The following is a 16,710-nucleotide window of genomic DNA, read 5'->3' as shown; positions in this document are numbered from 1 at the left end:
CTAAAGGGCCTTGCACTGTGGGACTGCAACATTCCGGGCCTCAATTCTCCCCATCTAAGAAAAAGGCCAAGGAAAACCTATCCCCAGGGTTGCAATGAGATGGAACAGGACAATGTAGCGAAAACACTCAGCAAACCACAGAGGATGCACAGATGTGTGGGATGATATTTAGGGAAAACCCTATAGCCCAAATGTATGCTGCAACTTATAAACCCAGATAAGAGATGAGAAAGGCAGTATCCCCACCTGGGGCTGAGAGACAGGGAGGCCCAGCTTTGGGGAGCCCTGATGAGACTGAGGCTGCTCCCACAGAAGCTCCGTGAGGCCAGGCAGGACCCTCGCAGGCCATGCCACAGGCTCTGCTCCCCCTGCACCCAGCCCACCCACCAGGCCTACCTTGGCAGCGCAGGCTCCTGCTGAAAGGGCTGGCTTCACAGACGGGTGGGCCCCGCAGCCCAGGCCCCGACCTGAGGGTGCCCGCCCGGCCCTTGTCCGAGCCACTCAGTAGCACCCGTGTGATGACACGCACCAGCTCCCTGATCACGGCCCTTGTGCAGTGGGGCCCACTGGCCAGGCCATTGGATGGGAAGAAGAATGGCTTCAGGTGGTGTGCAAGTTCACTCCAGTCAGCCACAGGGCTGCGGGCATCTTTACAACCATAAATCAGCTCACCATTCTTCAGGAAGGGAAAGAAACAGGGAAACATCAACTCCAACAGGCCGGTAGGAAGACACCTCCGTCCCCATCCACTAGACAGGCCAAAGGACCAGACATTTTACATGCCCCCATTTGGGGTCTCTGCATACTGCAGCCCTCTGGGGAAACCCACCCTCATGTACCATGTCACTGACCAAGAGAAAAATCCCACTGGAACATGAAAAAGGAGAAAAGTTCTCAAGAACCAAAGATCAGAGCCCTGGGCCTGAGATACAAACCCTCAGACCAGAACACCTGGGATGTTAGCAACCTCAAGCAAACTCGGCCCAAAGCACAAACTCCCAAAGGCCCTAGCCTGTTACTCAAGAGGCCAAGTGACACTACTGTGCTACTGAGGGACACATGGTGTCATCTGACCCTGAGCAAACTTCTCGGCCAGTGTGGACATCGGCCGCCAGCATCCCAGAGGGCTTCTGTCCTCTGCGAAAGACTAAGCCAGGCTCCAGCCAGGGTGGGTAAGGCCAACAGCATCACTAGTATAGAAATCTTCATCTTTGAGGCCATCCTGCCTTCTAAAACCAAGTTCAGCAAAGAAACTCCTTATGGCACCAATGTTCCCAGGGCTACAGGAAGGGATGCTCAGTGGGTGCAACCCTGTGACTTTTACAGGGGTCTGTGGTATCTAGGAGGAAAACCCCTAAGGGAATCCTGGTCCCCACACCCCTGAGCATCAGCCAATCCCAGGGGAGTGATGAATCCCTTGCCCCTATTGTCTGTGAGACAGTGTGGTCAGCAGCCTCCAGGTAGGTCCCCAATGGCCCCCATCCCTTAACACTCATACTCTGTAGTCCTCTCTGCACTGTGGAGGTTTGGTCTGTGTGACTGACAGAATACGAGCAGAGCAATAGCATACCCCCAGCAAGATTAAGTTATAAAGGATGCTGTGGCTTCTGTCCTGATGACTCTCTTCTCAGATCATAGCAGCCGCACTGAGCAGCCCCATGGAGTCCCACATGGCCAGGAACTAAGGCCTTCTGCCAATGGCTGTGGTGGCGCCATCCTAGGAGCAGAGCCCTGGCCCCAGCTGAGCCTTCAGATGGGATGCAGCCTCAAGAGGGACCCTGAGCCAGAACCAGCTATGTTGCTCCTTAATTCCTGGCCACAAAAACTGTGAGATGATAAGTGGCTGTTATGCAGTAGTAGATAATATGATGAGGACGATCCCTGCTCTGCCCCCAGGTGGCAGATGGGGGTCAATTCAATCCAGTGAGAAGTGTGGACTGGACATTCCTCCCTCAGCAAGTTCCTGGGATTCAGCAGCATGATGCCTCCCCTGGGAGCCCCCTGTTAGCACCATCAGAGTTCACAGATGTGGGTGTCCAGGGAGATGGGAACACAACTGATGCCACTGCTGGCCAAAGGACCAGGGGAAACCAACAAGAGATGCTGACCCTTGAGATGGCCTTACAGAGGGAAGAGGGTACGCCAGGCAAAGGAAAAGCAGGAGCTCCCAGGAGGAAAGCAGGCCAAGATGAAGTACCAAGCGAAAACCAGTCAACATGCATTGCAACCAGGAGGTAGGGCCAGAGTTTGGCTTGTGGTCCAGTGCAGGGGCAGCCTTGGCCTACCGTGAAACTCTCTCCTCCAGGCCCATAAGCAGTTGAGTGACCCCTGGACAATAGAAGGCCTCTTCTCCCCAATGTCTGGAATCCAGGTAGATGGGCATTTTACATATACAGATATGGTTGCTCAAGCACCTCATGTGACATTTGGCAGACAGCTATCGTCTTGGGCTCTGTGACAACCCCGCATGTCCCCCACCACATCTCACAAGTGTCCAGTATTAGTGGACAGAGCCACAGACATGGAGTCTGTGAACAACATTCAGACAGACAAGGAGAAGGCTCCAACAACAGACAGCACGGTGGCAGCACCGACCGTGGCCCAGGAAACTTCTCCACACATGGAACTTCACAACAAGGGAAGGCGTGAGTTTCAGAACCAGAGAGCTTGCTCCTGAGAGGTGCTGGCACTTGCAATAATGTACTGACTTGCTCCGGGTATTATTTTAAAAAGCCATTCCATGTCACTTCTTTTAATCCATCTCTTTTGAAACTATTATCTCAACCTCTGGATTTTCTTCCTCAAGCTGAGTTCAACAGAAGCAGCAGATAGCCAGCGTTCTCAGTCCCAGGTCCCAGGCCCCAGGACAGGTCAGCTCATCCAGGGGCCAAGCCAGACTCACCACTCAGCTTAAGTGTGGGCCTGACAGGCCAGCCTAGGCGGGGGCAGTCAGAAAAGGGTCCATTTAGGACAAAATGCCAGCCTCATTATAGGTTCCAAATAAATCCCCAGATGAAAGGGAACTTATCTTTAGGATTTAAATATACAATTCCTGAAGTCTTTATAAGATTTAGAAATAAAAACTGATTTTAAAATTTCCTCTTTTTCTAGATTTGGGAAGGTGGAGGCAGACAAGGTAAAGTTGATTCACTCTGACCAGATTTTTGAACCATGGGGGGAAGCAAGGCAAGAATAGGCTTCCCTCCCAACTTCTCTGAGTCCACTTCTGAAGGGCATCCAGTGTGCAGAACAGCACTATCCACACGGAGCAGGACACAGAGGGCACAACGCTGTCCTGACCCAACAGCCCTGCTACTCCACACAGATCCAGAGCCTGTGAACCTGGAGCCTGTCACAAACTCTCGCTTATATGTCATACTTAATAAGAAGATAACCAGGACTGGGGGCAGTCAGTGGTAAGCAGAAAAGGAGGTGACAAGGGGGATCCCAGGGGACACATTTCCAACACAGGCCACACCAAGCCCTCCTCCAGATCTGGGCCAGCCCTCCTCCCCTCTCCCCGCACCCCCTCTCTCCACACTCCTGTCCCTCAGCCTCTCCACCTCCTCCTGCTAGCAGCAGGCCAGGGGACCACAGGGCCTCAGCAAGTCTGGTCAGGGTGCCAGCAGCAGGTGGCAATGAGGAAGCAGAAGGTGCCAGTGCCACATGGTGAATATTCTGCAGGCAGAAACGTTCCCACGATCAGGATGCAGGACTCTGAGAACTCACTAATTGACAAGGAGATCCCCAAATTACAAGTTCCCTAAGTTACTCGGGAGGAAAGGCACAGGTGTGGCCACCCTCTAGGATGCCCTGCCCCAGCTCCTGCTCCCATCTCAACCACACAGGACTCCTGGGACGCAGTCAGGGCCATCTTTCTCCAAGAACCAGAGTCAGGGTCTATGTGTCAAAGGAGCCCGAGGCCACCCAGTGGTCAAGGAGTCACCGTCACACACCCCAGGAGTCCCAGGATGACATGCCCATGAAATGAGGCTTGGAAAAAGGACCCAAAGTATCATGCTAAGCCAGCCCCAGCCCAGATGCCCTCACCTGCAAGGTCACAGAGCCCTGTCAGGGACCAAAGCACCACGGGTTCATCCAGCTCAGTTCAGACACCAATAGGCCCCACCCTAAAAGTGCCATAAGACAGAAGCAGCTCTTACCTTAAAGATCTTTAAGTTGTTCTGTGCCTCCTGTAACAAGCTTTTCAAAGCAAAGTACATTCTCTGTTTATTTCTAAAAAGAGAAAGTATTATCGACAGAATTAAAGCAGACTTTGCATTCACCTGCCCGTGGCTCAGGGGACATGCCCAAGAGCTGCCACTCGAGGTCTCTGAGCTTTGCAGATTAAGGAGCTGCATTCTCCCCAGCCCTCCTCACAGAGGCACCCCCATCCCTGCCCCTAATCCCCACCCTGCTCTCTGCCCCTTCCTCTGGCAATACCTCCCCAGCCACTGGCTCCCACGGGTAATCTGCAGGAACCTATGGAGGCAACACTGACCCTAGGCAAGAACCCTGGGCCCTGCCCAGGGCCCTGGCTATCTGCAGGCAAGTAGCTCCCACCTCACAGAATGCGGCCCACTCCCACCCCCCACTGCACAGAATGCCACCCCCCACCAAGAAAGGCAGCACTAGGGACAAAGGAGAAGTGTTCGCTTACCCTGAGTAGAGATCGAGGGGACAATATTTACTTATCTGCTTCCACTTCCCAGTTGCTACCTGTTAAGAAACCATCATATAGTGTCAATGGGTGGATTGGGGGAGCACTCCAACTCTAACACACAAAACAGCCCAAGTGACTGTGAGATGACCAAGGCAGCTGAAGGGCCCAGCAGATGACACCACCTCCAAGTGCACATCACTAGCTGGGGCAGGGGGCTTGACTGTGACCCCAGGAAATTTCGGCCCTCCTCTGAGAGCCTCACGTAGCTGCCAGCCCCTCCACATGAGCAGAGAAGCGGCAGCAAGCACCTTTATAAGATGACATGGCTGAATTTTGGTAATCAGATGAACAAATCTTTACAATTATAATATCCAGGAAGGGGAGGGTGCACCCAACTAGCAATTTCATGTTGTCAGCGAGAAGATAAATTGGTACAACCTTTTGAAAGGCAACTTGCTGGTTTCCATCAAAATTTTAAATGTGCGTGCCCCCTGATTTGGCAAATGTATGAGGAATCGCTGGGTCAAGGATTCACTGCGACCTAACTTTGACAGCAAGACCTAGAAACAACTAAATAAATCAAAGGACATCTGCTCGTATGGGCCAGGACACAGCAAGCCACATGTTGAATGAAGGAATGAATAAATAATATGCAGCCACTAACAGAAAGAGGCAGAGCTCAAAATAACCAATATTTATTCAAGGAGAAAAGCAATTGGCAGAACAATGCACATGAAATCACTTTTGCTTTAAAAAAAAAAAAGATATGTGCATCTATACATGCATGTATCCAAATATGCATTGAAAAAGCCCTGAAGGATACACAACAATCAATCTCCAAGGATTATTTAAGTGAAAAAAGCAATTAGCAGAACAATATCTTATGGCAAGACTCCATATCTGCTTCATAAAAGGGTATGTGTGCACACATGAGAATATGTGTATGGAAAGGCATCACCTCACTTCCACTTGAATAACACGTATATTTTTGTTGGCACAGGAAGAAGTCTGTAAGGACATGCAAACTGACAATGTGAGTTACCTCTGGCAAGGCAGGAGACCTAATTCATAAAATTACATATTTTATCTATTAAACAAGCAGGTACAATTTCATAGCAAAAAAGAAAAAACAAAAAAACAGTTCTTAAAAATCCATCATATATGTTGAAAATGAATGGTAACAATGAAAACCATCTCCTAAAGGGAATGGCTCATATACCTTCTTTTTCCTAAGAGCCTAGAAAGTTATAACACCACAAAGAAAAGATGGACCAAGGACCTCTAGAAATTCTCTCCCCCATAAGGGCAAGGAGAAAACTGGCAAAAACAGTCAGGATCAAAATTTTCAGGAACCAGAAAATTAACCAAAGGCTTACAACAATATGGAAAGTATTATACAATAAAAATGGCCATATCTAAATAAGAACAGTGAGCTATGTGGCACTTTTAATGCCTTATTCTTACCCCTTCTGTCTAGCACCAAGGGAACCCTAAAAACCAACATCTCCAATCACAGTGAAAACAGAAGTGTGGCAGCCACTGGAGAAGGCTAAATGGTGTAGGAGCTTCTCCAAAGCCTCATTCCCAAAGAGTTGTCATTATTTGACCTGTCTCTTGGTTTCCTGTCTTCACTGACTTGACTCAGAGCTAACCAATTACAAAAGGGGCATCTTCCCCCAGGGACACTTGTGAAAAATATTCAGAGGCAACTGTTTAACTTCATGACTTCCTGAGATACTGGATAACAGTTGTGGCAAACCTAAAACTAAAAAGAAAAAGCAGAGGAACGACATGTACACAGGGCTTTGAAAAGCTCCAGTATATCCTGGGCATCTAGGAGGCCATGCACTAGCTCCAGAAAGACCTGAAAAGGCCACCACCTCCTGGTGATCTGAGGCTCTGCAGAAGTGAAGGCTAAGGCAGAGTTGGAACCGCCCTGCTAAGTGTTGATGGCAGGCCCCAGTACACACACACAGAGCCCCTCAGTAAAGCCTGGGAGACTTAATGGTCTCAGGCATTTAAGAAATCTCTGTTAAACCATTAGCTGCTCACCTAAGCTAATGGAGCATCAGAGGCCACAAACAACAAAGAACAGACTTCTCAAACTTGGCAAAGAAAAATCACAAAACAATAACAATTACAACAAGCAGCAACAACAAATCCTAGAAAGGTTGTAGAAACTGATTTCCAGAGTGGTCACGTTATATTACTTAAAATGCCTGTATTCAACAAATCATTACAAGACATGCAAAGAAACAAAAACGTATGGTCCATACCCAGGAAAAAAATAATCAATAGGCTGTCCCTGAGAAATTCATACATTGGACTTACTAGACAAAGACTTTAACTCAACTATTTTAAATAAGCTTTAAGCTAAAGGAAACCAAGGACAAAGAACTGAAGGAAACAAGCAGAACAATGTATTAACAAACAGGGGATATTAATAAGGATAGAAATTATAAAAAGGAACCAAACAGAAATTCTGTCATTGAAAAATACAATAACTAAAATGAAAAAGTCACAAGAAGGGCTCAACAGCAGATCTGAATAGGCAGAAGAAACAATCAGTGGATTTTAGGATAAAGTCCAAGAGCTCCACACCTAGACACATCATAATAAAACTGTCCAAAGACAAAGAGAGAGAGAATCTTGAAAGCAGCAAGAGAGAAGTGACTCATGATGTACAAAGGATCCTCCATAAGATTAACAGTTGATTTCTCACTGAAAACCATGGAGGCCAGAGGCACTGGGATGGCACACACAGTGCTGAAAGAAAAAAGACTATCAACCAAGAAGTCTTGTCGGGCTTCCCTGGTGGCGCAGTGGTTGAGAATCTGCCTGCCAATGCAGGGGACACGGGTTCGAGCCCTGGTCTGGGAAGATCCCACATGCCGCGGAGCAACTGGGCCCGTGAGCCACAACTACTGAGCCTGCGCGTCTGGATCCTGTGCTCCGCAATAAGAGAGGCCATGATAGTAAGAGGCCCGCGCACCACGAGGAAGAGTGGCCCCCGCTTGCCGCAACTAGAGAAAGCCCTCGCAGAGAAACGAAGACCCAACACAGCCATAAATAAAATTTAAAAAAAAATTCTTAAATAAAAAAAAGAAGTCTTGTCTATAAAATTATCCTTTCAAATGAAGCAATAATTAAGACATTGCCAGATAAACAATAACGTAAAAAAATGTGTTGCTAGAAAACCTGCCCTACAAGAAATACTAAAGGGAAATCTTCAGGCTGAACTAAAAGGGCACTAGACAGTAACTATGATCCACATGAAGAAATAAAGGGCACTGGGTAAAGGAACTACATAGGTAAGTATAAAGGATAATATAAATATATTTTGTTTGTAACTTTTTTCTTCTACCTGGTTCAAAAGACAGAATGTCCCCTGCATGGCATAAGGCAATTATTATAACTGCATAAGGCAATTATACAAATCTGTATTGACAAGCGTACAATGCATAAAGATGTAATTTGTATGACAATAACAGCACAACAGAGGGGGAAGACAACAAAGCTATATAGGAGCAGAGTTTATGTATACTACTGAAACTGAATTGTTATTGAGTTAGATTGTTTAGGTTAAGATGTTAAATCAATAGGTAGAACAACTAGACAGAAAATCAACGAGGAAGCAGAAGACTTGTACAACATTATAAACCAACTAGACTTAACAAATATCTATAGAACACTCCACTCAACAACAGCAGAGTATATTCTAATCAAGTAAACATGAAACATTCTCAAGGAGAAACCATATGTTAAACCACAAAACAAGTCTCAATAAATTTTAAAAGATATGACTCTGCAAACTCAGTGGAATGAAACTAGAAACAAATAATAATAGGAAATTTGAGAAACTCACAAATACATGAAAACTAAACACATTCCTAATCATCAATGAGTCAAATAAGAAATCAAAAGAGCAGTCAGAAAATAAATTGAGATAAATGAAAATGAAAATACAACATAAAAAAATTTATAGGAGTCAGAGAAAGCAATGTTTAGAGAGAAATTTATACTTGTAAACACCTATATTAACAGGAAGAAAGATCTCAAATCAATAACCTACTTTTCTACCCTAAAAAACTAGAGACCAAACTAAATCCAATGCAAACAGAGAGAAAGAAGTAGTAGATTAGAGCAGAGACAGATGAAACAAGAGCATAGAAAGGGAAAATTTGAGAAAAGAAACAAAACCAAAAGTTCTTTCTTTGAAAAGATCAACAAATATGGCAATCCTTTGGCTAGATCAAGAAAAAAAAAAGACAGGACTCAAATGACTAAAACCAAGAATGAAAGAAAAGACATTACTACCAACCTTGCAGAAATAAAAAGAATTTTAGAGGAATGCTATGAACAATTATATGCCAACAAATTAGATGAAATGAACAAATTCTTAGAAACATACAGCTACCAAAACTGACTCAAGAAGAAATAGAGAATCTAAACAGACATAACAAAAGGCTGAATCAGTAATCAAAAATCTTTCAACGGGGACTTCCCTGGCAGTCCAATGGTTAAGACTTCACCTTCCAATGCAGGGGGTGTGGGTTCAAACACTGATCAGGGAGCTAAGATTCCCACATGCCTTGGGGCCAAAAAAACAAAACATAAAAAAACAGAAGCAATATTGTAACAAATTCAATAAAGACTTAAAAAAAATCTTTCAACAAAGAAAACCCCAGGACCAGATGGCTTTGCTGCTGAATGCTACCAAATGTTTAAAGAAGAATCAACACCAATACTCAAACTCTTCCAAAAAACTGAAGAGTAAAAGATGGAAAACACTTCCTAACTCATTCTATGAAGCCAGTTATTACCCTGGTACCAAAACTAGACAAAAGCATCACTAGAAAAGAAAACTACAGACAAATATCCCTCTAGAAAAAATCCTCAACAAAAACTAACAAACCACATTAGCAGCATATTAAAGAGATTACACACCTATCATCAAATGGGATTTATCAATCAAATACAAGCGTGGTTCAACATACGAAAATCAATCAATGTAATACACCATATTAATAGAAAGAGGAAAACAACTCATGATCATCTCAACAGATGCAGGACAAGCATTTGACAAAATCTAACATTCTTTCATGATTAATAAAAACAAAACAAAACAAAAAAACCCTAAAAGAACATCTTTCACAAACTCACATTGAGAACATTACATTCAACAGTGAAATTCTGAAAGCTTTACCCCTAATATCAGGAACAAGATAAGGATGCCCACTCTTACTATTTCTATACAATACTGTACTCATAATTAAAAACAGAATTACCATATGATCCAGCAGTTCAACTTCTGGGTATATACCCCAAAGAACTGAAAGCAGAGTCTCAAAGAAATATTTGTACACCCACGTTCACAGAAGTATTAGTCACAATAGCCAAGAAATGGGAGCAGCCCAAGTGCCCATCAATGGATGGATGGATAAACAAAATATGGTATATACATTCAATGGGATACTATTCAGCCTTAAAAAGGAAGGAAATTTTCACACAACCTACAGTATGGATGAACCGTGAGGACATTATGGTAAGTGAAATAAGCCAGTCACAAAAGGACAAATACTGTGTGATTCCGCATATATAAGGTCCCTACAGTAGTCAAATTCATAGAGATAGAAACTACAATGGTGGTTGCCAGGGGTTTGAGAAAGGAAGAAATGTAGAGTTGTTTAATGGATGCAGAGTTTCAGTTTTACAAGATGAAAAATGTTCTGGAGATGGATGATGGTGACAGTTGCACAACACTGTAAATGTACTTAATGCCAGTGAACTGTACACTTAATGGTTAAGACGGTAAATTTTATGTCATGTGTATTTCATCACAATATATATATTAAAAAATCAGTTGTATTTCTATGCAATAAACAATCTGAAAATGAAATTTCTAAAAATTCCATTTACAATAGCATCCCCAAAAATAAAAAACTTAGGAATAAGTTCAACAAAAGACACATAGACTTAAAGGCTGAAAACTTTATCACATCGCTGGAAGAAATTAAAGACCTAAATAAATGGAAAAACATCCTGTGTTCACAGAGTATGAATACTGTTAAGGTGGCAATACTTCCCATACTAATCTGCAATACATTGGAATCCTTATCAAAAATCCCAGCCGCTGTTTTGGAAATTGTGAAGCTTAAAGACATCTAAATTGGAAAAGAAGAAGTAAAACTCTATTCACAGATGACATGATACTGTACATAGAAAATTCCAAAGAATCTACAAGAACGCTACCAGAGCTAATAAATGAATTCAGCAAAGTTGTAGGGTACCAGATCAACACACAAAAATTAGTTGTGTTTCTATACCCTAGCAATAAACAAACCAAAAAGGAAATTAAGGAAGCTATTTATAACCACATTTACAATATTCCAAAATAATAAAATACCTAGAAATAAATTTAACCAAAGTGGTGAAAGACTTGTACACTGAAAACTATAAAATATTGCTGAAAGGAAATTAAAGAAAACCTAAGTAAGTGGAAAGAGAGCCTGTGTTCATGGATTATAAGACTTAGTATTGCTAACATGGCAGTACTACCCAAAGTGACCTACAGATTCCTGGAATTTCTGTCAAAATTCCAAAGTCTTTTTTTGCAGTTATGAAAAATCCAATTCTCAAATTCATATGTAATTGTAAGGGGCCTGAAATAGCCAAAACAATTGTGAACAATCAATCTTGAAAAAGAAGAACAAAGCTAGAAGACTAACACTTCCTGATTTCAAAACTTACTACAAAGCTACAACAATCAAGAGTGTGGTACTGGCATAAGGACAGACATATAGACCAACAGAATACAAGAGAAGGCCAGAAATAAGCCCTCACATATATGGCCAACAGATCTTTGATAAAGGTGCCAAGACCATTCAATGGAGAAATGACGGTCTTTTCACAAGTGGTCCTGGGAAAACTGGATATCACATGAAGTTGGGCCCTTACCTAATATCAAACACATAAACTAACTCAAAATGGATCAAAGACCTAAACATAAGAGCTAATACTATAAAACTCTTAGGAGAAAACATATGGGAAAAGCACCATGACCTTGGTTTAGGTAAACATTTCTTGGATATGACACCAAAGGCATAGGCAACAAAAGAAAAAAAAGACAAATTAGACTTTATCAAAATTTAAAACTTTTGTGCAACAAAGGACACTATCAACAGAGTAAAAAGGCAACCAACAGAATGGGAGAAAATATTTGCAAATCACATATCTGATAAAGAGATTAACATCCAAAATAAACAGAGAACCCCTAAAACAACTAAAAAACAAACAACTCATTTCAAAAACAGGTAAAGAATTTGAATAGACATTTCTCCAAAGAAGATATACAAATAGCCAATAAGCACATGAACAGATGCTCAACATCACTAACCGTTAGAGAAACGCAAATGAAAATCACATGAGATACTACTTCACATCCATTAGGATGACTATAATCACAAACAGGGACAATAACAAGTGCAAGCGAGGATGTGGAGAAACTGGAGCCCTCATACATTGCTGGTGGGAATACAGAATGGTGCTATAGCTGTAGAAAACAATCTGCCATTTCCTCAAAAAGTTAAACAGAATTTCCCTAAGACCCAGCAATGCCACTCCTAGGAATATACCCAAGAGAACTGAAAACAGTGACTCAAATATGTACGTGTACATGCACATTTATAGCAACATTATTCACAATAGCCAAAAGGAAAAAACCCACGTCCATCAATAGATGAATGGATAAACAAAATGTTCCCATACAATGTAGTATTATTCAGCCATAAAAGAATGAAGTGCTGATAAATGCTACAATGTGTATGAACCTCAAAAATATTATGCTAAGTAAGAGAGTCACAAAAAGCCATAATTTGTGTGATTCCATTGATAGGAAATGTCCGGAATAGGCAAATCCACAGAGATAGGTGGTTGCCAGGGGTTGGCAGGACAGGGGGTGACTGCTAATGGGCACAGGACTTCTTTTCGAGGTGATGAAATGTTTTGGAATTAGATAGTGGTGATGGTTGCACAACCTTATGAATAAACTAAAATCCACTGGATTATATACTTTAAAAGTGTAAATCTTAGGATATGCAAATATCTCAATTGAGACGAAAAAGATGAACATGAAGTACTTTTGAAATAAAAAGTAAGTAATATCTATGTTTTATTTTACTCCTCTGAAAACTCTAGGTGGCCCAGCCATTCATCACGAGGCTCTGTGCAGGGAGGGAACCCAGCTGGTCAACTCTTCTCACCTTGAGGTGCTGGTGCATGCAGTAACGACACACCTTATGCTTCATCTCATGCGTAACATCACTGGAGAAAGGAATAAACCCACATTTTGGCTGCAAAATAAACAAGTAAGGAAGAAAAAAAGCTTAGGGAGAAAACACATACCTTTAGGTAGACATATAACTACAGGATAATGAAGTGCAGCTCCCAGGAGAATCAGCAAGTGTTAGATATAAACATTCCCCAAAGTTGCTTTTATCTTCAGTCCCCAGTGGGAATTGATGCCTCCCCCCACTGCATCACATAAATATCTCTTTGCCGCTACAGAATCCAAAGCCAGAACTCTCACTGGGGAAGAACAGTGATGCCTCAATTGCTAGCTTGACAACACAGAGTAGCTTTGTGTTTTCATCATAGAACAAGACTGGAAAGACTCCAGGAGTTCAGATATGCCACACACTCCAGCCCCAAGAAGAAGAACCCTTGGTCCCTCTGATAAGAATGTGTGAATGGGAAGGTGCCCATCTGATGGTTGCTGGGCTCCCAGAACATCTGAAACTCTAGTTGCCTTTTAAAAGCCATGATTTCTGGGCACATACAATATGAAAGACCACTGCCTAGCGTCGGGGCACTGAAGATCACGCTGCCCATCATTTGTGACGCCTGAGACACTCACCCTCTGGTTGGAGAAACAGAACATCAGTCCACACTGAACACCCAGGGATGTGAATGCTCAGGGCCAAGAGCATGATCCACAAGTCACCACCAGAGGTTTGGAGGAAGGAAACAAATAACAAGATATCTGGCAGGCTTCCTGAGGGAGACTCAGGTGGCCACTCTGGACACTGAGCCACAGAGCTGAAGCAGGGGCCTGGCCCTTATCCAGCAATCACTGCCCTGCACTAGACAAGCGACATCCTTTGTTGCCTCCTCCTGAGGATTCCTGCCATGACAAACCAGGGCCTTGAGAGTCACAGAGGCTTCTATGCCTCCTGGAGGTCTCTCCTGAGAAGCAAAGGAACAGAGTGTCACCCAGTCTAAAGGGTGGTCCTCAAGCTGAGCTCTTGGAGCAAGGCATGCAATGTCACCAAGCAGCCAAGTAGGCACAGCTGGGAAGGAGGTCAAGACAGGCCCTGGCAAGCTGCACCCTCCAAGGAAAATAAGCAGAGTGGAACCCATGCCTCCTTCTGGTGGCCATCGGCTAGGGCTTGTCCCTGGCTGGTTCCCTGTTATGACACCTGAAAACAAGCCGAAATCTGGGGGTCTGGGAAGCCATGCCCCTCAGGTCTGGCCAGGGTAAGGAACCAGAATAGCACGGTGCAAGAGGCACACACAGAAGGAGCAAGAAGAAAGCCTACTCTCTGGGAGTTGGGGGGCTGCCTAGGTCATGGGGCCCAGCATGGGCAAAGTGCACTCCAGGCAGATGACTTGTGGATTTACAGTCTGGACCCACCTTTCCCTTTTCCCCCACACCATTTCCCCCTTGACAGAAATTCACCTTGATCTCTACACACAGAATCGGCCGGTGCTCTGCAAAACGGTAGGTCTGAAGTCTGGCTAAATTGGGAAGGCACAGAGCATAACCACTGAGAGTGTCCAGGTCCTTGTCACAGCGAGATTCTGGAAAACAGAGCAAGGAAAATAACTGAGGATCAGTGCAAGAGAGACAAGATGACTCCATGGCAACTTGGACTCCTGCTGGGGAAGGATCAGCCTTGCCCAAGAGAGGGCTGGCCTTGGCCTCCACTCTTGAGAGGTCACCTCTAAGCCTTGGGATGTCTTGCCTGAGGAGTTTACCTGGGGACCTAGAGTCACATGAGTATAATGCTGTGATCTGTGGTAGGAGTTTGGGCCCTGTAGTATCAGCTTGACCTCCAGAGGGGCTGGAGGCTGAGGGCAGCCACACAGGTGGTCAGCTGTGTCTATATGCCCAAGCCCCAGCAAAAACCCTAACCCCTCTTATCTCAGCTGGTTTTAATCTGTGTCCCTTACCTGTAATAAGCCATAACCATGAGGATAACAGTGAGTTCTGTGGGTCCTTCTAGCAAATTATCAGACCTGAGATTGGTCCTGGGGACCCCCAAACATGCAGCTGTCATCAGGAGTGAGGGTGATCTTGGGAACTGCCCCCCAATTCTGTGACTCCCTTAACCCAGGAGCTCAGAGAGGAAGGAGGCAACAGCCACTACCTTCCTTTTAAAGCTTCCTTCAGAATATGCAAACACCAATATTTCCTCAGCACTGACTGCTAGAAGCTCTATTGTAGACAGTCACATAAGATATGGCCTCTTGGTCCCAGGAGAAGTCAGCTTTCCTCCTTCCACATAACAAGGCTGACTATGAGTCATTATTACAACAGGGGACAGTCTTATTACTGTTAAGTTGTATAACTGCCAATTATAAAACTAATGATGCTGTGTGGCACTAGTAACTAGATGGCAGAACCACAGCAGGCCTCAGTCTGTCTTTGTCTAGATGGGGAAAACAGAGCCAAGACACAGTCCAGGCTTCAAACAAAGCTGCTGCCTCCTTCCTCTTCGTTGGTCCTCTCCACCCATGAAGCCCTGCTCCTCACTGCTCCCCAAACTGAGGGCTCCAGGGCACAGTATCCTGTTATCTTTCATTTTCCTAATCAAATACAGAAAGGATTTTATATTGACTCACTGCACACCCTGACTGCCTGGCTGTGCTTTAGGAGGAGACATTTCACTCCTCAACAACATAGATTTTACATCTTTGCCTCTGACTGTGAAAGGAAAAGCTTTGACATGGTTACTGTCATTACTGCCACGATCAAGCGTAGGGAAGGTGCCTGAGGTACTGAAAGAAAATACGTGAGGTGACGTGGGGCGGTACATGAGGTGACTGCAGGGAGGGTACGTGAGGTGATGGGGGAGGGTATGTGTGGTGATGGGGGAAAGGTGTGGGAGGTAAAGGGGGGCAAGGTTTGGGGGGTGATGGGAAAGTATGTGTGGTGATGGGGGAAGATATGGGAGGTAATGGGGAGAGGGTATGTTTGGTGATGAGTGGAAGGTATGGGAAGTAATGGGGGGAAGGTTTGGGAGATGATGGGGGAACGTATTTGTGGTGATTGGGGAAGGTACGGGAGGTGGGGAAAGGTACAGGAGGTGATGGGAGAAGGTCTGGGAGGTGACTAGGGGAAGGTATGTGTAGTGATGGGTGGAAAGCATGTATGGTGATGGGGGGTGGGGTATGTATGGTGATAGTGGGGAAGTACATGAGGTGAAGCGGGGAGGTACAAAAATTCAAGTCTCCCACCTTACCTCAAGAGGATGAGGAGGTTGGGTGGTGCCAGCTTCTGGGAGAAGGCTCTCAGGACTGCCACCCTCTAGGGCCTAGCCCACCCTCCATGGCTCAGGTCTACCCCGGTTTTCCTTTGGACTCCTCCAGGACCCCCCCTGGAGCCCACCTTCCCTTCCCTAAGTCTCCCTGAACTCCTTCAGCTCCCTCTTGGCTCCCAAATGCATTTTTATTTTTATTAATTTGTTCTTGGTCATATATTCCCTGCAGTGATCTGCAAATCTGATGCCCAGAATTGTATTCATGAGCTCCTAGGATTTCTACCCCTGATTATAAAGTTCCTGGCAAAAGAATTGCTAAAAACTATATCTATATCTACCTAACATGAGTAATAACGTCAAACACATTTCAAATGAAATATTATAAATTCGTAAGTTAGAAACCCTTACCTGGTCTTTCACACTGTATCTTTAAACAAAGCTGTTTCACAAAATCTAAAGGCAGCTGAACAACTTCCTGTAAGAACAAATAAGAAATACTCAGTGTGG

The 16,710-nt window shown here is 44.3% G+C and overlaps 1 protein-coding gene across 7 annotated transcripts in view; it reads right to left on the bottom strand.

Moving 5' to 3' along the window:
• IPPK (inositol-pentakisphosphate 2-kinase) overlaps window positions 1-16,710 on the bottom strand; it is a 56,082-nt gene that overhangs the window by 26,213 nt on the left and 13,159 nt on the right. For all 7 annotated transcript variants that reach the window (XM_082469737.1, XM_082469736.1, XM_082469738.1 and 4 more), the window contains 6 exons: window positions 16,612-16,678; window positions 14,400-14,521; window positions 12,925-13,014; window positions 4,661-4,719; window positions 4,164-4,236; window positions 397-676 (listed from right to left, as the gene is read on the bottom strand). In XM_082469737.1, the coding sequence (XP_082325863.1) occupies window positions 397-676; window positions 4,164-4,236; window positions 4,661-4,719; window positions 12,925-13,014; window positions 14,400-14,521; window positions 16,612-16,678 (691 nt within the window). The remainder of the gene's footprint in view (window positions 1-396; window positions 677-4,163; window positions 4,237-4,660; window positions 4,720-12,924; window positions 13,015-14,399; window positions 14,522-16,611; window positions 16,679-16,710) is intronic.

This window comes from Balaenoptera physalus, assembly GCF_965194825.1.
Source record: "Balaenoptera physalus genome assembly, chromosome: 7".
Taxonomy (NCBI): domain Eukaryota; kingdom Metazoa; phylum Chordata; class Mammalia; order Artiodactyla; family Balaenopteridae; genus Balaenoptera; species Balaenoptera physalus.
This window is presented reverse-complemented; position numbering and strand designations above follow the sequence as displayed.